Source organism: Prunus avium, chromosome 3 (assembly GCF_965620075.1).
Source record: "Prunus avium chromosome 3, drPruAviu1.hap1.1, whole genome shotgun sequence".
NCBI lineage: Eukaryota > Viridiplantae > Streptophyta > Magnoliopsida > Rosales > Rosaceae > Prunus > Prunus avium.
The window spans coordinates 2,871,510-2,889,858 of record NC_142286.1 but is presented as its reverse complement, the minus strand read 5'-3'; the positions used below and the strand labels follow the sequence as shown (position 1 = coordinate 2,889,858).

At 37.2% G+C, this 18,349-nt stretch overlaps 3 protein-coding genes and 1 pseudogene across 5 annotated transcripts; 3 read left to right on the top strand and 1 right to left on the bottom strand.

Moving 5' to 3' along the window:
- Positions 1–73: 73 nt before the first annotated feature.
- Positions 74–1,969, top strand: LOC110768879 (V-type proton ATPase subunit G-like). The gene is made up of 4 exons (XM_021972750.2): positions 74–233; positions 581–673; positions 1,140–1,240; positions 1,485–1,969. Exons 2-4 carry the CDS (start codon positions 586–588, stop codon positions 1,626–1,628), a joined length of 333 nt encoding a protein of 110 aa, XP_021828442.1. The 5' UTR covers positions 74–233; positions 581–585; the 3' UTR covers positions 1,629–1,969.
- Positions 1,970–4,387: 2,418 nt separating this feature from the next.
- LOC110768888 (uncharacterized) lies at positions 4,388–9,583 on the top strand. Of its 2 annotated transcripts, XM_021972760.2 has the most exons (13): positions 4,390–4,948; positions 5,335–5,481; positions 5,564–5,776; positions 5,847–5,936; positions 6,077–6,193; positions 6,500–6,769; positions 7,069–7,225; positions 7,322–7,399; positions 7,861–7,961; positions 8,154–8,324; positions 8,503–8,577; positions 8,780–8,896; positions 9,142–9,583. In XM_021972760.2, the coding sequence occupies exons 1-13, from the start codon at positions 4,571–4,573 to the stop codon at positions 9,475–9,477; spliced, it is 2,250 nt and encodes a 749-aa protein (XP_021828452.2). In that variant the 5' UTR covers positions 4,390–4,570; the 3' UTR covers positions 9,478–9,583. The 2 variants fall into 2 exon arrangements, with proteins under 2 accessions (XP_088107197.1, XP_021828452.2); XM_088251071.1 differs by lacking the exon at positions 9,142–9,583 and having other exon boundaries at positions 4,388–4,948; positions 8,716–8,881.
- A 644-nt stretch (positions 9,584–10,227) lies between these two features.
- Positions 10,228–13,308, bottom strand: LOC148295450 (uncharacterized; annotated as a pseudogene).
- Positions 13,309–15,335: 2,027 nt separating this feature from the next.
- LOC110768887 (Nucleoside diphosphate kinase family protein) lies at positions 15,336–17,966 on the top strand. 2 transcript variants are annotated; one of them, XM_021972759.2, is made up of 6 exons: positions 15,336–15,485; positions 15,692–15,786; positions 16,049–16,267; positions 17,064–17,171; positions 17,301–17,410; positions 17,627–17,966. In XM_021972759.2, the coding sequence occupies exons 2-6, from the start codon at positions 15,710–15,712 to the stop codon at positions 17,656–17,658; spliced, it is 546 nt and encodes a 181-aa protein (XP_021828451.1). In that variant the 5' UTR covers positions 15,336–15,485; positions 15,692–15,709; the 3' UTR covers positions 17,659–17,966. The 2 variants fall into 2 exon arrangements, with proteins under 2 accessions (XP_021828451.1, XP_021828449.1); XM_021972757.2 differs by having other exon boundaries at positions 15,474–15,567.
- The last annotated feature ends 383 nt before the right edge of the window (positions 17,967–18,349 follow it).

Below are 18,349 nucleotides of genomic sequence, written 5' to 3'. Positions count from 1 at the left end.
GGCCTTCGCGTTTGATTTATGGATCTCAAGGTGGGCTGGGCCCAATGCTTTGGCCCACGTTTAAAATCATGGCAAATCATAAACCGGAGTCTCATCTCACGAATCTCCACAACCATCCAACGGTGAATAACACTCTTTCATCGCTGCCCACTCTGTTTCTCTTCTCATCGAACTCCAATCTTTCTCTTCTCCGGTGAGCCCTCTTGCGCCGGTGCCGTCGACCACCTCCTCAGGTATACTCGTGGCCCCTTCTCAGTTTTCAGCTCATTTTTTTGGGTCTTTATCTGATTTGTGTTAGAGATCTGTGAATGTATCTGAGTTTCTGTTTTGTTTCATCGATCTACATATGTTTTCTGGATTGAAGGGGTTTGCTTGATTTCTAGGGTTTCTGGATTGAAGGGTCTATTATTGTTTGAATCTCTGTGCATGAATCTCTGTTTCTGGAATTGTGTAATCTGTATGCTTGGAAAGTATGTTTCTGTTCAGTTTTGAGGATGCATAATTTGATGGCAAGATGATATATGGGTACATTATGCTATAGGATGCCTAATTTGAATAGGTGTCTTTTTTTTCCTTCCAGAAAGTATGGCATCCAACAGGGGTCAAGGTGGAATTCAACAATTGCTGACTGCAGAGCAAGAAGCTCAACACATTGTCAATGCTGCCAGAAGTGGTATTTTTTTTTTCCTTTTAGATTTACTTTTTTTATTAGGGTATTTTGTATATGAATCTATTATCTGTTTGTTTCTGCACTTTGTTCACTAACTTGATGCATGAATTTCTGGGTTTGCATTTTGCAAACAAAAGGGACTATGTTGCATTGTTTATGAATTGGCCTCTTGCGAAGTTGTGTCGAAGCATGAATTCTTGCTTTTAATTGGAGAAGCATAATGCCTCCAACTTCCCCATTGGAAGGGATGTTCTTTTTGTCCATGATTTTATATATAGTGTAATTTTCTTTTGTGGACAGTCAAACATATGGTATTGTCAAAATATGAATCAAGACCGTTATTTAGGTGAAATCATGTATGAAATGTGCAGTCCTAATGTGCTCTTTTAAAGGGTTTTAGATTTTACGCCATAATTTAGCATTTTGAGTTTTCTTCTAATTGCTTTGGTGGTTGGTTTTCTGCTTGTAGCAAAAATGGCTAGACTGAAACAAGCCAAAGATGAGGCTGAAAGGGAGATTGCTGAATCCCGTTCCCAAGTGGAACTTCAGTTCCAGAAGAAAGTTGCAGCGGTATGTAGATGTTAGTGAAAGCTATGCATTGAATGTTCATTAGGTCTGGCATTCTCAGTTTTCCAATGGCTTGCCCATGTCATTTTCATGTGTGCCTTACAATTTCTAGAAAATGAGTATACCAACTATAAGTATATCCCCCATTGTTTTTTAATATCTGAAGCCGTCCCTTGACTTTTGTTGTGGATACAACTGTGTTAATTCTGGCATTTTGCCCCCATGTTTTCATATGGCCACCAAGCAGAGCAGTGGAGATTCAGGGGCTAATGTGAAGCGTCTCGAACATGAAACTGAGCACAAGATCGATCACCTCTCTTCCGAGGCCTCAAGGATTTCAAGTGATGTTGTGCAAATGCTTCTGAAGCAGGTGACAACAGTGAAAGTTTAATCCCATTGATGGGAGAATGGTGATTTCAGACTCTTGCAAGTATTGTATTCTTTTGCCTGATTCATCCGGGTCCTTAGACTTGTGGCATTGCAGTTAGTTGCTATCCGAATATCGGTTATTAGTATGTTGTGGAGCACTTTGATCGGCAAATAAGCTTTATAATATGTATCATGTTCATAAAACAATAATGTTACGAAAATTGTTTGGCCAATTGAGTTGAACTTGGTACTAGTTGCATCCTGTTTTAGTCATTGAAGTAGGGCTTCATTTGGCCCAATTCTTGTAACACATCATCAAGATTTTCCTGGGAGTGAAATGCAATATTGACAACTGTTTATGTAGTTTGCCGCAAATCTTTTATAAATATTCAAATGCATTTTTCTTCTCCCTTCTGCTTTGCGATGGTTATATAATTAGCCTAACATCTTATGTTAAATATTGGTCAATTCGTAATCCTTTGTTCTGTGTTACTCAGTAAATTTTTTTATTTAATACAAGCGATATTGAGGAAGGGGGAATTGAATATAAACCTATGATATAAGGGTAAATACTCTTAACCACTTCTAGAAGTCCCTGGCAAGGTCTTTCTTTCTTTCGGCTTTGGTATCCAAAATGTCCAAGACATTAAATTATGGTTGATAAAATGTCATTCATGTCACATCTGTGCATGTACCAAAATTATAGAAAGCTACTTGCTTTAATGTAATTGGTCTCATCACTTGTGGTTCTCCTCTCTACACAATGCCACATTTTCCCTCCGCACCCCAAAAAAAAAAAAAAGAGTCTGTGTCACATAGTAAAAATGTCGGTCCAAAATTCGAACCTCAAAGCAAATTTGGAATGCCTTTTAGCTTTATGAATTGCTCTCAGAGTCAGAGCAGCAGCAAAAAGTATCAAATGGCTTGGCCCACGTTTAATAAAATCATGGGTGGTGACAAGTCCTAAAATTGTAATTTCATCTCACGAATCTCCACAACCATCCAACGGCGAATTAAAAACAAAGTCATTTCACGCATGTTTATCTTGGCAAAATTTCCAAGTGATGGACCACATGGTAGGCCATATGGACCACGGTGGTCCTCCTCGTACATGATTAGTAGCTGCATTTATTTGAGGACACGTGGCAGACAAATATTTAGGTCTTCCACTCAAAGACTGAAAAGAAACTTATCAAGTAATAATCACCCTCCTTAATTAGCGGCTTTGTTTGAAAAGGGAATTTTTTAAAAATACAAGCGATAGTCTAAACTACATACGCTATTAAGATGTGATGGAGTTCAAACTCGAGAACATTAGTCTAGACCCAGTTGATTTCTTTTTTTCTAGCAAGTGTCTGTCTTTATTAAAGATTTAAAGGTGAACATAGAATGAGGTCCTTTTCATATTTTAAACGTGAGGCTTTGTGGCATTTTCACAACCATGTATTATATGATTATTCTTTAATGTGTGATTCACACATACAAAAATTTTATATAAAAAAACATGGTTTGGATGGATAAGCATATGAAAATGATCATGAGAGAAGAAAGCTTTTAACAAAGTTTTTAGTCATGGTCAAGTTTGTTGGGCTGAATAAATTTAATCCCACTACAAAACCATAATGATTTTTAATTTTACATAATTTTAAAAGCAAAATTAAAAATAATAATAATTGGTTTGGTGGCTCCCATTTAATAAGTTTAGTCAACACATTTTTCCATTTTATATAAACTATTATCATTATTTTATTTTATGTTCATGGCAAGAGTTCAAGTGCATAACAAAATAACATAGAATCAAAGGTAGGTATCCCCTTCTAACCAACTAAGACATTAATCTCCACCACAAACATGCTTCCCTTTCATGTAAGGCAAAGAAGCTCAAGGCCTCTATCTAAACAGTTCTCTCCAATTCCACAATCACCTTACTCAATCATCATTTAAAATTCTAGTCTTCCCCAAAAGTCATTCACTTTTAAAAATGATGTTTTTACCATCTTCACCAAGAATCTTCAAATCTGCTCTTTGGAGCTATTAAACAAAAAAGTTGATTGATGGGGCACCACACTATCAATTTGTCTCCCCCCGATTACATTACAAGTTACAATTATGAAATTTAGGTAAATGTGTCATTTGATTTGATAGTCTATGTGACACTTTGGTCTATAACATTTACTTCATCAAAAGTTTATTATTTTAAACGATACGTGAAATGGTTAGAACAATTCACTTTATTAATAATTTACATATATGTCATATTCTACGGTTGCCTTACTTCTAACCTAATTCATTCAAGGGGCTAAAAATTGATGTGGGTAGAGTGAGTTTCTTTCCCATTAGCCTTGTCATTTTAAAATGCTAGGCTCATCAATAAATGAGCCGAAGTGTCATAGAGTTTGAACCTGAAGCTACTGGTCTACAAGTTAATGTCCATTTTCACTGAAAATAATTACCTTTCAAAACAATTGAGCTTAAAATATTGAAAGTATTACCCAGTTTTTCATAAATAAATAAAAATATTACACAGTTGGCAGTGGTTGGCTGGCTCCCTGGTTGCGTCGTAGGTGGGGTCCCAGTAGGGAGCACAGGACTTCCTCATCGAACGTCGCCGCACACGATCCCACCCTCCACGTAAATGACCTGTCCCCTTCGAATTTGTCCTTTATCTGGTGAAAAGCTCTGCACGAGATAATTCCACCACGTGGCATCCTCCCATTCGTCATGTCACCATTAAATAATCCATTAATTTCACAGTTAATAAAAAAATTAATTTTCCCTCCACCTCTGCGTTCGTCCCTCTTCGCCTTCACTCTCTTCTTCTTCTAACTGCCCTTCAAAAGCCGAAAGGCCTCAGCTATTTAAAATGGCCTTCGCCTACCTCTCACGCTCGCATCCCCTTCAAAACCATCTCACCAGCTCTAGCTGCAAGGACATCACCGTCGCCGGAAAACCTCCGCCGGCGATATGGCAGCCGAGTTCTCCAGCTGCGTCGAGTACGGCCTCGGGCTCTCGAAGAGGGTGTTCTACGGCAAAGAGTCGTTTCCAGACCCGTCGGCGATGACCAGGTCGTCGGAGTCGTACTTGCCGGAGGCTCCGATGGTGTACGCGGTCGTACCCGACCCGTCAATCGTGGATAATCCGGACATTCCGAGCTACCAGCCGTACGTTTACGGCATGTGTGAGCCGCCGGCTTTGATACCTCTGCATATGCATGGCATAGCTATGGAAATCGAGAGCTATTTGGACACTGCGTTCGTTACTGTGAGCGGCAAGTGGCGCGTGCATTGTGTTTCCGCGGGAAAGAGGTGCGATTGTCGAGTCGCGGTACCGATGGGCGATAAGGTAGTTTGAATTTTCTTGACGACTTAGATTGTATAGAACTAAAGACTGTATTTATTTGGTCCATAAAAAAAAGAGTGAATTGAAGAAGAGTGTTGTAGTTTCATTAATGCTGAAGAGAAAAGTGATGGGCTGTGCTAATAGTTAATCCAAATTAAGAAAGTTGAAGAGATTAGTAATTGGAATTGGAATGAGATTAGTAACATTTAGGTGTAAAATGGGAAAACGAGTAGAATATATGGTACATGGTAAATTTCTAATTGTCTTGTTAATATTAGAAAGATTGGTTGGTTATTTCATGCTATATAGATGTTTGTGAACTTACTTTTCCTCTGAGGGATGAAGCTATATTTTTTAAATTCTCAAGAAAAACATCATGTGGCTAACAGGGTTCACTTCTAGGTGTTGAGGCTGAAATTACCGGAAGATCATATGGTACTCAACTAATCACAGCAGAAGACACAACAGATAAGGAGAAAGTGGCCAAAGATGGGTACTTTCTGAAACGCCAGATATACACCCTAAAAGTCCCACAGGTTAGATTTCAACTTGCGGTGACCAGCAGTGACTTTTGTAACTTTTATTGAATATGTTCTTACAATATATCTTATATTTCAGGTTGACGGAGGCTCCTTCCTTTCATTCAAAATCAGATGGTCTCAGAAATTGTTGTATCACGCTGGCCAGTTTTCCCTCAGTATACCTTTTAGTTTTCCAGCATATGTCAATCCGGTGGCGAAAAAAATTTCAAAAGGAGAAAAGATTTTGTTGAATGTGACTACGGGTATTGACGCAGAAGTTTTATGCCAAACTACCAGCCATCCTCTTAAGGTAAATCATTTTCATAAGTCCCACTTAGGCCTTGGATACACCTGAACTGATATTGATTTATTATTTCCAGGAAGTTAGGCGCCAAAGTGGTAAATTGAGTTTTTCATATGAAGCAGAGGTATCATCATGGTCAAGTGCAGGCTTCAGCTTTTCATACACCGTAAGACTATGAATTTTTGTTTGTGTTGTGAATGGATCTCTAAATATTCACCATTTCTGAAAAGTGTTTTGGGAAAATGATGGTCATAAAGCACTAATGATACATGTGTAATTAATCTCTGTTGGTGGCTGTATTTACAGGTTCGTTCAAGTGACTTATTTGGTGGTGTGCTTTTGCAATCCCCATCACTTCGTGATTTTGATGATAGAGAGATGTTTTGCTTCTATCTATTCCCCGGAAATAGCCAGACTAGGAAGGTTCGTTAGCTCTAATATACTACCTATTCATTGCTTCAGAAAACAGAGGAAATCCCAACATATGTTAAAGGGAGGGTGGGAGGGAAGGGCAAGAGTGAGTCCACGGGTGAATATGCAGGGGAGGAATGCGTATTGATCATGTTACATTGAGTCTTTATTGGCATTGTCACTCCTAAAAGATGGTCAAATTGCCAGTTCCATTTTGCTAAATCTCTTGCACCAGAGTCCCAAACCCTTTTTGATTTTTGAACAGAGGCTTTGCAGCCTTTTTCACAAATATGTGATCCTAGTTTTAATTTTATACAGGTTTTCAAAAAGGAAGTTATATTTATTATTGATATAAGTGGAAGCATGCTGGGAGACCCTCTTGAAAATGCAAAGAATGCACTATTGGCGTCACTCTCTAATCTCAACCGAGATGATACTTTCAACATTATAGCTTTCAATGGAGAGGTTCACTTATTCTCATCATCAATGGAGCTGGCAACAGATGAAGCAATGCTAAAAGCTAAGGAGTGGGCTAGTACTAATCTTACTGCAAATGGTGGTACAAATATCTTGCTTCCCCTCAAACAGGTACGCTAACACCTCTTCCTAGTGACCACTGACCAATCAATTGTATTCAAATGATTTGTCTGTTTGAGTTAAAACTATAATCTTTAATTGGTTACAATGAAAATCAGAGATCTTTATAATTCTGTTGAGCTTTCGTTTTTCATCTCTGTACTCACTATGTGCGATGCATAACTTGTTGAGTTTTACATGTCCATTATTCAACGGCACACACACACACACACACACACACACACACACACACACACACACACTCTTCGAATAGTATCTGATTTTGTATCCTGTGATCTGGTTTACTTTAGGCTATGCAGTTGTTGGCCAAAACCAGTGATTCAATTCCTTTCATTTTCCTCATTACTGATGGGGCTGTTGAAGATGAAAGGGAGATTTGCACTATTATGAAAGGTTACCTTACAAGTGCCGGTTCAGTTTGTCCTCGCATATCTACTTTTGGCATAGGTAAAGCCTTTAGATAACTGTTGTAATCTCGACAAATCTTCTTGCTATCATTATTTTAGAGTTTTAGAATTTAATGTTTCTGAAATTTCTTGCCAGGTTTATATTGTAATCATTACTTCCTGCAAATGCTAGCCCAAATTGGGAGGGGTTACTATGATACTGCTTATGATGCAGGTGAGTTTCGTTCCCCCTTTATTTTACTGTGATTTTATCATCGTTCACCACGATAACAAGTCATCTATACAAAATTACGTAATTTTGCTTTTGTAAGTACTGATTCTAATATTGTGTGATGATATAAAAATTATGAAGTCTTGGTTAGGAGCATTACAAGAATATCTCTCTCTCTCTCTCTCTCTCTCTCTCTCTCTCTCTCTCATATCTATGTACAAGTAGATATTTCTTTATTTGACATTTTGGTAGACGCTCTTGTCCACTGACCTAGTGGTAGACTTGCAATTTTGTATTGTAATGAACCTCAGTCTACCTCAAGAGAGGTTCTTAACAAAGTGTTTGTGAAAAAGTTTGTTGTCACAGGCAAACTAAATGCTAAATAAAGTTATTTTCAATCTGCAAATTTGTTATTACTGTTGAAATAAGGATCTCTTATTATATGATTCATTTTATTTTTCCAGATTCAATTGACTATAAAATGCAAAGGCTATTCACAAGTGCTTCATCGGTGATTCTTGCCAATATAACCATCGACACTTTAGAATGTCTTGATTCACTTGAGGTATGCTAGATTTGGACCTTGGCTGAAATTTTGTGTTCCATGTTTGTCTTTTGAAGATTATTGATATTAGTGTCTATTTTACTTGGAGGACTTTGTATATTCCTATTTGTTTCTTTTATTAATAAAAATTGTATATTCCAATTTCTAATTGCATAGTGGTACGTTGTACTTCTTCTTTGTTCCTCCTTGCAGCTGTTTCCATCTCATATCCCAGACCTCTCATCTGGAAGTCCATTTATCATATCAGGCAGATATGAGGGAAGCTTTGCCGACTCCATCAAAGTTCGTGGTACATTGGCTGATATGAGTAATTTTGTCATAGACTTGAAAGTACAAAGATCTAAGGAATTTCCACTTGATCGGGTACCGACCTTGTACCTTATATGTGATATGAAATTGAAAAATGTTGTGTAGAACCATAGTATTCAATAATTTGCTGCCCTTCCCTGCACGTACAATTGATAGTAGTGAACTTACCTTCTTTTTTTTCTTCTTTTCTCTTCAAGTAAGTGAAACTTACCTGTGTTTTTTCCTGGAACAGGTGCTTGCAAGAAGGCACATTGACATGCTTACAGCTCATGCATGGTTATTGGGAAGTAAAGAGCTAGAAGAGAAGGTTCGTTGCTAAGCAAAGACCATAACCTTCATTGTTTTCCTATTCAAATTTCATGTTATCTCTGAATATAGTTTAAAGGTCCTTTGGTAGATGCATTATTAAGTGTAAAGGCCAATGATGATGTTCATATTTTTGTAGCCGAGTCATCACTTGTGTATTCATTTGACGTCAATCACAATTGTCCAACCTGCTTTGGCTGTAGGTTTCCAAAATGAGCAAACAAACCGGGGTCCCATCTGAGTACACTTGCATGATACTAGTGCAGAGTCTGCAGACTGATAACGGGAAGAGAGCGCCGGAATCTGTTACAATACAAGGGGTATGCATCTTCAGCTCTTCCCATGTCTTTTAAATCTTAGCTAGCCACCCGTACCTTGTAATTTTCTAGGTCCTTTTACCAGTTAGCTCTCACATCAAATCTAAGTAATCTCTTATACTTATTGACCAACTATCTATTGGTCTAATTTCAAGATCGAATGCCCCTCCCCCCAATTGATCAAAAAAGTAATCTCTTATTGCTTAGCAACAACAAAACGTAATCACATTGTTCCTACTTCCAAGCAGGTCTACAACAAATTTACCCAGCTGAACAAGACGGAGTCAAATCGCCAGAAGGTCATAGTCCTCGGAAACCTGGGTGTTGGGTTCGGTAACTTGAAGGCAACGGTTGAGAATAAAGCACCGGCAAGCGAAGAAGTAAAGCCAGCTGATCCAACAGAGCTCTTGGTTAAGGCTGCTTCCAACTGCTGTAGCCAAGTACTTGATCGCGTCTGTTGCATGTGTTTCATTAGGACTTGTTCACACATGAACAACCAGTGTGCAATTCTTCTCACACAAGTCTGCGCTGCCCTAGCTTGTTTTGAGTGCTTCAGTTGTTGCTTTGAATTATTTGCAGGATGAAATGTAACTGAAAACAGTAAGGCACACACAAGAATCTAATGTTTGTATATATAACCTTGTGTTGTATTTTCAATGTTTAATATATTTTCTCTTTTGAATTGCTCCATTAAGAGTGTTTATTTATTTATTTAAATTATAATTGGAAAAATAGGTAAATACTAAAATGTAGTGCAAGACGCATTCCTCAATTCAATTCCTCATTGAATTAGTAAGGGAAATTCTATATGAACCTCATTATTTGTTCTTTGCACCTCATATTTTCTTTACACCCTACTGAATTTTAATAAAATTTTAAATTACTTACTATACCCTTTTTCTTTTTTTCCTAAACTGCCCTCATGAACCTCATTCCCTAACCTATTGTGTAAACCCAATCCCATATCACACCACCCATCGAAAACTCCCTTCTCTTTTAGACACCCCATCTCATATCAAACCCCACCCCATCCCATATCAAACCCCACCCCATCCCTCCTTTTGCAGACATATCACATCGCACACCCCATCATATTTCAACAATCTCCATCGCACACCCCATCCAATTTGAAACAGAGCCATCGCAGTAAACCCCAACCCCATCGTAAACGCCCATCGCAGCAAGCTCCAATCCCATCGTAGCAAGCTCCAATCCCATCGTAAACCCTCATCGCACACCCCATCGCAGCAAGCTCCAATCCAATCCCAAGGTTTGATTTCAATTTTGATTTCTATATTTACGTTTTTGAGTGTAGATTAAGCCTAGGTTTGATTTCACTTTTGAAAAGCCAAAGTTTGATTAAGTCTAGGTTTGATTTCACGTTTGATAAAGCATCCACCCCATCTGTCTCTAACCTGTTTGCAAATAAATAACAATGTTAACTATGTAGACCATATATATGTACATGCAATAAATAAACTGAATTTACCTTTTTGACTCGTACACAATTAAACTCAAAGCCTTTATAGAAACAAAACCTATTAACTCTCTCAACTCCGAATGCCTGAACCTGTGTTGAATAAAACATCAACTCTTTTCAAAAGATGCCTTAATCTCTGTGTGCTCCAGTTCTAACAATGAGTGAATAGTTACCCATGATCTCTCAAAGTTAAGTTGACTCTAGCGGAGTTGTCGCTTCAACTTTGCATGTGCACTTTCCGCTCTGTTGATAATAATAATAAATTTTCCTGAAGCAAAATAAATTTTCAAATTATCATATCAAAAGTGGACTAAAATACTTATCTATTTGAGGTCGTCGGTCTAAGATGTATACAAGTGTCTGTCCATGTGACCACAAACCTATCATTAAATGAATTTAACCAATTGTTATGTATGTATTCAAGAGCTTTTTGAAATTCACTGAACTTAGACTCAATTTGTCGCAAACAACGCCAATATTCCTCCTCCGTTTCGGAACCAACCAAAGTATTTCAATCCTCATTAAATTGCTTCCATTGTTTGAGTGTCCCAAATAACTTCTTGCAGTTTGCTAACACTCCTTTTTTTTTTGTGAAAACCAAGGTATCCCCCGCGCGATTGCGGGGACTAACCCTCGAGGTACTGTCGGGCGCAAAGCGGGGACCTCTCCCAACAAAGTCTGCTCTATTCGCAAGCGCCTGGGATCGAACCCAGGACCTCTTGTTTAAAGGATCCAAGCCCCTTCCACTTGGACCAACTCCTGTTGGTTGCTAACACTCCTTTGTTAATAAGTCATATACATAATAAATGTAGTGCTTTCGGAAATATAGACGTAATAGAATTCATGAGTGCTAACTCTTGATCAGTGACAATAACACCATGAAGACAATTATCATCCAACAAACTCTTCAATGCAGTCAAAGCCCATGTGTAATTGTCTTCCTTCTCGGCATTCATATACACATACGCAACAGAGAATGTCATATTAGTAGATGTCACCCCCACAATTTGCAATAATGGGAAACGATACCTACCATGATAAGTACATGTGGAAATGCACGTAAAATCTCAATATTAATAGAGTGTGTCCAAAACAAGTCAGTTACAATATCACCAGATGTCCTATGTCACTCAATATAATTGTGTTCGGATAATTTAGTAAGCAATTGTTGCATTTGTGTGTGTTCTCCCAACAAATTCTTTTGTTCTATTTCGAATCCTAGCATTATATATTGTCTTCATAGTAAAAACATTCATTGCATCTCTATCCTTCAAGGTGACCAAAATATCTATAGGTTTCACCAAACTCTTAGATATGTCCACTAACAAGGCATTCTCCTCTTCAGAAAGTTGCCCCATAAATAAATGACTTTGAAGATACTCTGAAATAGGATGGTTGTGTACTCCGCAAACCACCTCCAACTTCCAATCATCCCCATCACCAATATTGACACCTTTTAAATCCACATTTCTTGGAACCAGTGTCTGTTTGTACCAAAATTTGCACTTTTTTTGCCAAAACTCTTCATTCAAGCCAGTCATCAACATTCTTGGAAATTGGGCCAAGAAACATCGGGCCTGTCATTTAAGGCCCAGAAAGAAAAGACAGAAATCAAGCCCAAGAGATTTCGGATCCCGAGAGCCCAAAATCCAAAGAAGCCCCACCCGAAATGAATCAAGATCAAGCTGAATAGAAATGGACTTCAGGAAAACCAACCTTTGGTTTATACAATTTAAAAGGAACAAAACAAAATGATTAGAACCCATGTGCAACACCTTTTGAAAAGTCAGCAAATTCAACCAAAAAGATAACAGGGACATGCGTACGTGAAGAAAGAGAAGACATTTCTGGAAAAGCCTTGCCACTTGGTACCACCAGGAGATTGTATATTCAAAGATAATGTTTTCTCCTCAAAATGCGCAGGCCATAGGAGAAAAAGCAGGGAAATGGAATGATGAAGAATGATGGTTTCTGAGTGCTCATCAGCCCGAATTGATCTAGCAAAAATAAGCCACCCACACCCACTCACGTTCAATATTTCCTATAAATATGAAGAGAGGGTGAACGCATCAAAGACACCGAATCAACCAATCAAACAATCAAAACTGCCAAGGGCAAAACAATCAGTTCACTGATCATTCTAGCCTTCAATAGAAGCAAAGCCAACAAAGGTACCAAGGACCTTCAAAGCTATCCTTGAGATTCTGCTCAGAATTCCCAGCCACTCACAACTCAACTTGATCATAGCTCTGCCAATTTCAACATTGGTATCGATTTCCAACTAATATTTTTTAGCTGAAGGTGCAGCCAATCCAGTCCAGCCACACAATCCAGTGCAGTACAGCCTGACCAAAATAGCCTCAGAAATGGCATTTCAGGCAGAATTCGAAGTCCAATATTTTGATGTATTTCCGGACTCAGCAGTTTCTTTTATTTACTGTATTTCAAACAGTTCTCCTTGAACTTGTTTTTATTTTCAAACACATGTATTTTTGCTTCACTTCCCAGTTTTATTTAGATAAATTATGAAGTCCTTACCAGTCTAAGGCATAGAAAAGAACTTACTTGGGAGATATTCCTCACCCAAATTCACAATCGTTTGTTCACAGTCAATAGCTTGGGGCGCAAGTTATTTTTTACTCTCAAGTCTGTTAGAATTGAAAAATTGCTAACGGTGGCACGCTCGACACACAAAGAAAGTTAATTTATTGACCAACCATGGTCTTTGGATTAATGGGGAACTTTACCCTACCATCACAGGTACTAAACACAAAAAGGGGTGAACAGTGTCCTTAGCACACTTTTTCGTATCACCATTTGCATCTGACTTTACATCAGTTGTCTTACTAGACTTGCAAGACTTATAGTTACCGCTCCTCTCACAAGCAAGTATTACTCGAGGTCTCCTCTTACCCTCACTTCCATAATCAGACATTCTAATTATAATTACAATATTATTCATTTTCCCTTATGCATGAGCCCATCTAAGTAATGCATCTCTACCATTGAATATCTACACATAAAACTCATGTTATTTAAAGTTAAAATTTGAAACATTAATGCCAAGTTAATGATACTAAAAATGATTTCAAACCCAAAAAAAACAACCAAAATAATTACTAAATAAGTTGTGAATTGATCACTATAGTTCATTACACATTATGTTCCCACATTGTTACCTTCAGTAGGGGCATCACCTTGTTTTTGTTCCTTCAATGGGAGTAAGGTCAAAATAGCTTGCATTAAATTTGAGGTCAACAATAAGTTACTGAAAAAATAAATATATTTTAGTTCGTTGCCACTAAACTGCAGGCAAAATTTAGATAATGCACCACTAAACACCGTTCAATATTACAATGGATCTCCACTGAATATTAAGTTAACGGTTAGTCAAAGATAACCGAAATAGATGCAACGTTCCGGTGGCATCCCACCGAATATACCTATCGCGTTTGGTACTGATGTGCTGAAAGCAACCAGCGACCATCATGAAATCCTAAAATTGAAAATCGCCAAAAAATAAACTCATATCTCATTTGAAGCCTCTCTAACTTCAATCTCACCCTTCATGAATAAATACAAGATATTTTTTCACCAATATAAACATATAAACCTCGTTAGGATTGTAGGAACATGATTTTTTGAGAAAAAAGTATAACTAGGGTTGCAGGAACATATGTGGGGTGTAGTAAGCAATTTTAATTTTAATTTTAAATATCTTTTGTCCTTAATGGTAATTATGTACAATGATAAAATAGGTTATTTATATTTAAAATTAATATGGGGTGTAAAGAGCAAATAATGGGGTGCCAATAAAATCATCCAATTGAGTTTTTATTAAAAATAGCCAAAATTTACCCCATACTTTCATAAATGTCAGTTTTGTAAAAAACTTTCAAAAATAGCCAAATATCCACTTAAATAGACTCAAATGCCCTCAAAACTAAAACCGCATAAATCTAAAATGCAAAACCCTACGAGATAAAAATTTAGAATTTGGTTGGCACATTTGCAGCGCTAGTCGATCTTCCTGCACGGTAAGTGCCATTTTTTTTTTGGTTTCCATTGCTTCTTTGTACGGTCTACCATTTTTTTTAATAAACATATGCGGGCCCAAGCATAGTCATGCTCATGGGATCTTAACAGTCCACAACATATATATTATATATAGAGAGAGGTTTTGATCCTTAACTATCTCGTTATATGCTGTTTATGAAGTGAGTCATACATACATGATATGATACTGCATAGTGTCTTCTTAAATATTGTAGTATCAGATCCGTATCTGTTCATCCCTTTACTGGACAACATGGTTCTTTTTCTTGTTTTTACTGGAATCCATCATGCTTCTTTAATGTTCATGATGGAAGAATTTTTATTTATTTAAAAAAAAAACTTATATAGTGTTCTCTCAGAAACTTTGCACAACCAAGATGGTCTTGAGGAATTAGCTACTTGGACTTGAATATAAAAGTGTGTATTGTATGTGATCAGTGCTCTACATGGAGATGGAGGAGGGGACTGCCTCTAGGCTGAGGACGTGAGTAATGGAATGGATAGTTAGAAGATGGAAGCGGGATCCACAAGTGCGATTTCCTTTTCCTAATGTTTCCCGAATTTGTTCAAAAAATATATATATAATCAAATAGTAGTAGTTTTAACTTTTATGTGGGTTTTAGTTTTGGGGGCATTTGAGTCTATTTAAGTGGGTTTTTGGTTATTTTTGTAAGTTTTTAACAAAATTGACATTTATGAAAGTAGGGGGGTAAATTTTGGCTATTTTTGATAAAAACTCCATCCAATTAGTAAACATGCCATCAATTCATATCGAATGGGAGCAATTCGATAAGCGATAAACGCCAAAATCTAATTCCAATTTTATTATTAATTTTCCTCATTAATAAAACCTTGAGAATTTTTAAAATAAAACTTACGCTGGTCAGTGGTAACACCACAATTTAGAAAGAGAAAAAAATTGCCCAATTAAGTTGGAGTTTATTTTTTTGGTTGAAAAAAAATTATGAATTCGGACTAATATGCGAATGCGTTGAGTTCAAGTTTGACTGAAACTTGAGGCCTTGAGTTCAGCGTGTTCGAAGTTGTCATTTTCTGGTTTGTCCATTTTTTTCCCTTTCCCGCCCATCTTTTTATTTTCCTATTCAATTGTGAATTTCTGTTTGGTTACCGAGAAAACGTAATCTCTCTCTCTCAGATCGAAAAGTATCAATCTTCACGGCAATTTGGGCAACCAAACAGTCAATTATCTGATTCTGCGATTTCTAATTGTTGCTAATCTGGTAAATTGATTGCTTTTACAGTGAATCTACTGCTACGGGATGCTCACCAGAGTTCCGTTCCTCTCCAACTTTCTCTTCATCGTCGTCCTTGTGGTCTCTCTGTCTCTCCCTTGCAGGTAATTAAAGCAAAAGCTTCAACTTTCTCTTTTGATGACTAAAAACCCTCTTTTTGGTGGCTGAAATAACACCAGAAAATGAAAGAAAGTTTATGATTTGATATCGTGAGAATATCCCACATCGGATAAATATCGATAGCATATTTCAAAATTGCAAAATTTCTTGCTTTTCCATACATTTATTGTTACATTTTTCTCACAACCAAACAGAATATGAGTCTACTCCTATCTTCTTGTGTTTCATGTTTCAAACAAAATATAGGTCTGATGGGTCTGCAGAGAAGGAAAAAACATTAGCAATAATAAAGCCAGATGGGTTGTATGATAACTGCACTGATAAAATAAAGAATGCTATCTTTGATTCGGGTTTTAGAATCGTCAAGGAAATGCTCATTCAACTTGATGAGGAGTCTGCAATGAGCTTCTATGCCGAGCATTCTTCGAGGAGCTTCTTTTCTAGCCTAGTCAAGTACATGACAAGGTATCCATTAAACTCACGGAAATGATTATTAGTTTCCTCGGCTAACTTCTGGACCAATATGTTTGGATGGTTGCTCTTTGCAAGCTTCATGTCAATTACTTTTTTGTATGCATAGTACATCTTTGATGGTTTTTCTTTGATTGTGTTTCCTTGTTTGCTTTCACATCTTTCTTATTCTATAACATGCATTTTACATGTCAACTTTTATCTTTCTTAATTTCTTGGCATCTATGCCATACACACATAGATCATAGGTGCATGCTTTGCCTTTGCACAAATGCATGCCAATGGAAGTTGCAAAGTACAAAACTTGTGTATAAGCATAGATATGTATTTTCTTCACTTCGTCACAACTGATCAAAAAAACTAGGCATCTTTTTTCACTCAGTGCTTTACCGATGGCAATTTAAATGCATCTTATGCATAAGCTATTTATGCATGTACAAGAATTATCTGAAGCTTAATAGAACTAGTTATTTGGAGGGTTGAGGTTCTCCCCAAGTTCTCAATTATGAGAAGTCTTTATTGTGACGCCTACCTCGCTTGTTTAAAAGCTTTTGGCCTACAATGTACTGCTGTTGTAGCAAATATTTCCTTCTTTTAATCAGAAGATAGACATATTATGAGGGTAGCATTCTCCCCTGGGTTTCTTTCTAGCTCTCATCCTATTGATGCCTGAATGAGCTTCAATTCACAACACATATTGGGGTAGTTTCTGTGATGTTTTTATGTTGTTACATTACATTGGGACTATGCTCTCTTTCTCTCTCTCCCTACAACTCATTACTTTTATCAGTGGACCAGTATTGATTATGGTTTTGGAGAAGGAAAACGCTGTTGCGGATTGGCGTGCTTTAATTGGCCCAACTGATGCCAGTAAAGCAAAGATTACTCATCCTAACAGGTCTTATGTCATTATTTAATCCTTATTTTTGCTTGTTGATTCTTTCTTTCAAATAGTTTCATACTACCATAAAACGTCACCTGGTATCCCTTGAATTTCCTCCTGATTAGTTCCTTTTTTATTCCCCAGCATCAGAGCCATTTGTGGGCTGGATTTACAAAAGAATTGTGTTCATGGGTCAGATTCTCCTCAATCGGCTCAACGAGAGATCTCATTTTTCTTTAAAGAAAAGTCTTCAGGTATAATATTTTTACGTTGTGATGTTAGCTTTGGAATTCAGCATACCTACAAATGGTTTCCATACAAGAAAATGGTCTAACAACTCAACTACAGACTCAAAAATGTTATTTCAATATGTTAAATGAAATGCTGAACTGAGTTGTGAATGGAAAAGGAAAAGTTTCTCTTGCTAACCTCAAGTGTCATAAACGCATACTGCTTATTTATTTTGACAGGCAGCGCAGTTACAGAACATGATGAATTGTAGCTGGTGAAAACTCGCAGACCTACAAGTCTTCGAGAAGCCTTTTTACACTCAATTGCCCCACACCATGTCTAGAAGGGCAAGGACAACTTTTGTACCAATCCCTTATGACAGTTAGGCAATTGCTATCTTGTAAAAATCTATTTATTCTTAACTCTCACGTGTTATCAATCCCGCTCTTCTCTCATTTTCTTCTTTGTTTTTGCTTTTGGATATCCCAAAAAGACTCATATGTGATCTTATCTATTAGATATAGTAAAGTATCACAGGGTGGAAATCACACAGTACATCAGGTGGTAATTTGTATCCAATGGGTACATATGTATAAAAGGGGAATGTCTTCTTGTTAAATTGTCTGACATGTTATTAGGAGACTCCAATATAAACCATGATTGAATGTGGGATTTAGATTGACAATCAAACAACATACATAATAGATGCAACAAAAAATGATAAGTGTGTGATAAGTTCCATTTTCTTTTGTGATTTGAATCCGAGTGTCGCTGCTAACAACATTTTATTTTTCAGAACTGCTCACAGCATATCGAGAGTGGGAGGTTCTGTGCATAAGCAAGAAAAGGTTTTGCTCCTGAAAGCTAACAAATTCTTGCGGCATGGACCAACTACTTGGAGAATAAGCCTATATCAGAAGGTTATCCAACTGGTTTTGAGTATCTTGAATGCTGGATTTCCC

Excerpts from the sequence above, each read along its gene's own strand:
- LOC110768888 (XM_021972760.2), top strand. The coding sequence starts at position 4,571 with ATGGCAGCCGAGTTCTCCAGCTGCGTCGAGTACGGCCTCGGGCTCTCG. Across the intron at positions 6,770-7,068 it reads TCTTGCTTCCCCTCAAACAG|GCTATGCAGTTGTTGGCCAA; the intron begins GTACGCTAACAC and ends GGTTTACTTTAG. Across the intron at positions 8,897-9,141 it reads AATCTGTTACAATACAAGGG|GTCTACAACAAATTTACCCA; the intron begins GTATGCATCTTC and ends ACTTCCAAGCAG.
- LOC110768879 (XM_021972750.2), top strand. The coding sequence starts at position 586 with ATGGCATCCAACAGGGGTCAAGGTGGAATTCAACAATTGCTGACTGCA. Across the intron at positions 674-1,139 it reads TGTCAATGCTGCCAGAAGTG|CAAAAATGGCTAGACTGAAA; the intron begins GTATTTTTTTTT and ends TTCTGCTTGTAG. Across the intron at positions 1,241-1,484 it reads TCCAGAAGAAAGTTGCAGCG|AGCAGTGGAGATTCAGGGGC; the intron begins GTATGTAGATGT and ends GCCACCAAGCAG.
- LOC110768887 (XM_021972759.2), top strand. The coding sequence starts at position 15,710 with ATGCTCACCAGAGTTCCGTTCCTCTCCAACTTTCTCTTCATCGTCGTC. Across the intron at positions 15,787-16,048 it reads TCTCTGTCTCTCCCTTGCAG|GTCTGATGGGTCTGCAGAGA; the intron begins GTAATTAAAGCA and ends AACAAAATATAG. Across the intron at positions 17,172-17,300 it reads AAGATTACTCATCCTAACAG|CATCAGAGCCATTTGTGGGC; the intron begins GTCTTATGTCAT and ends TTTATTCCCCAG.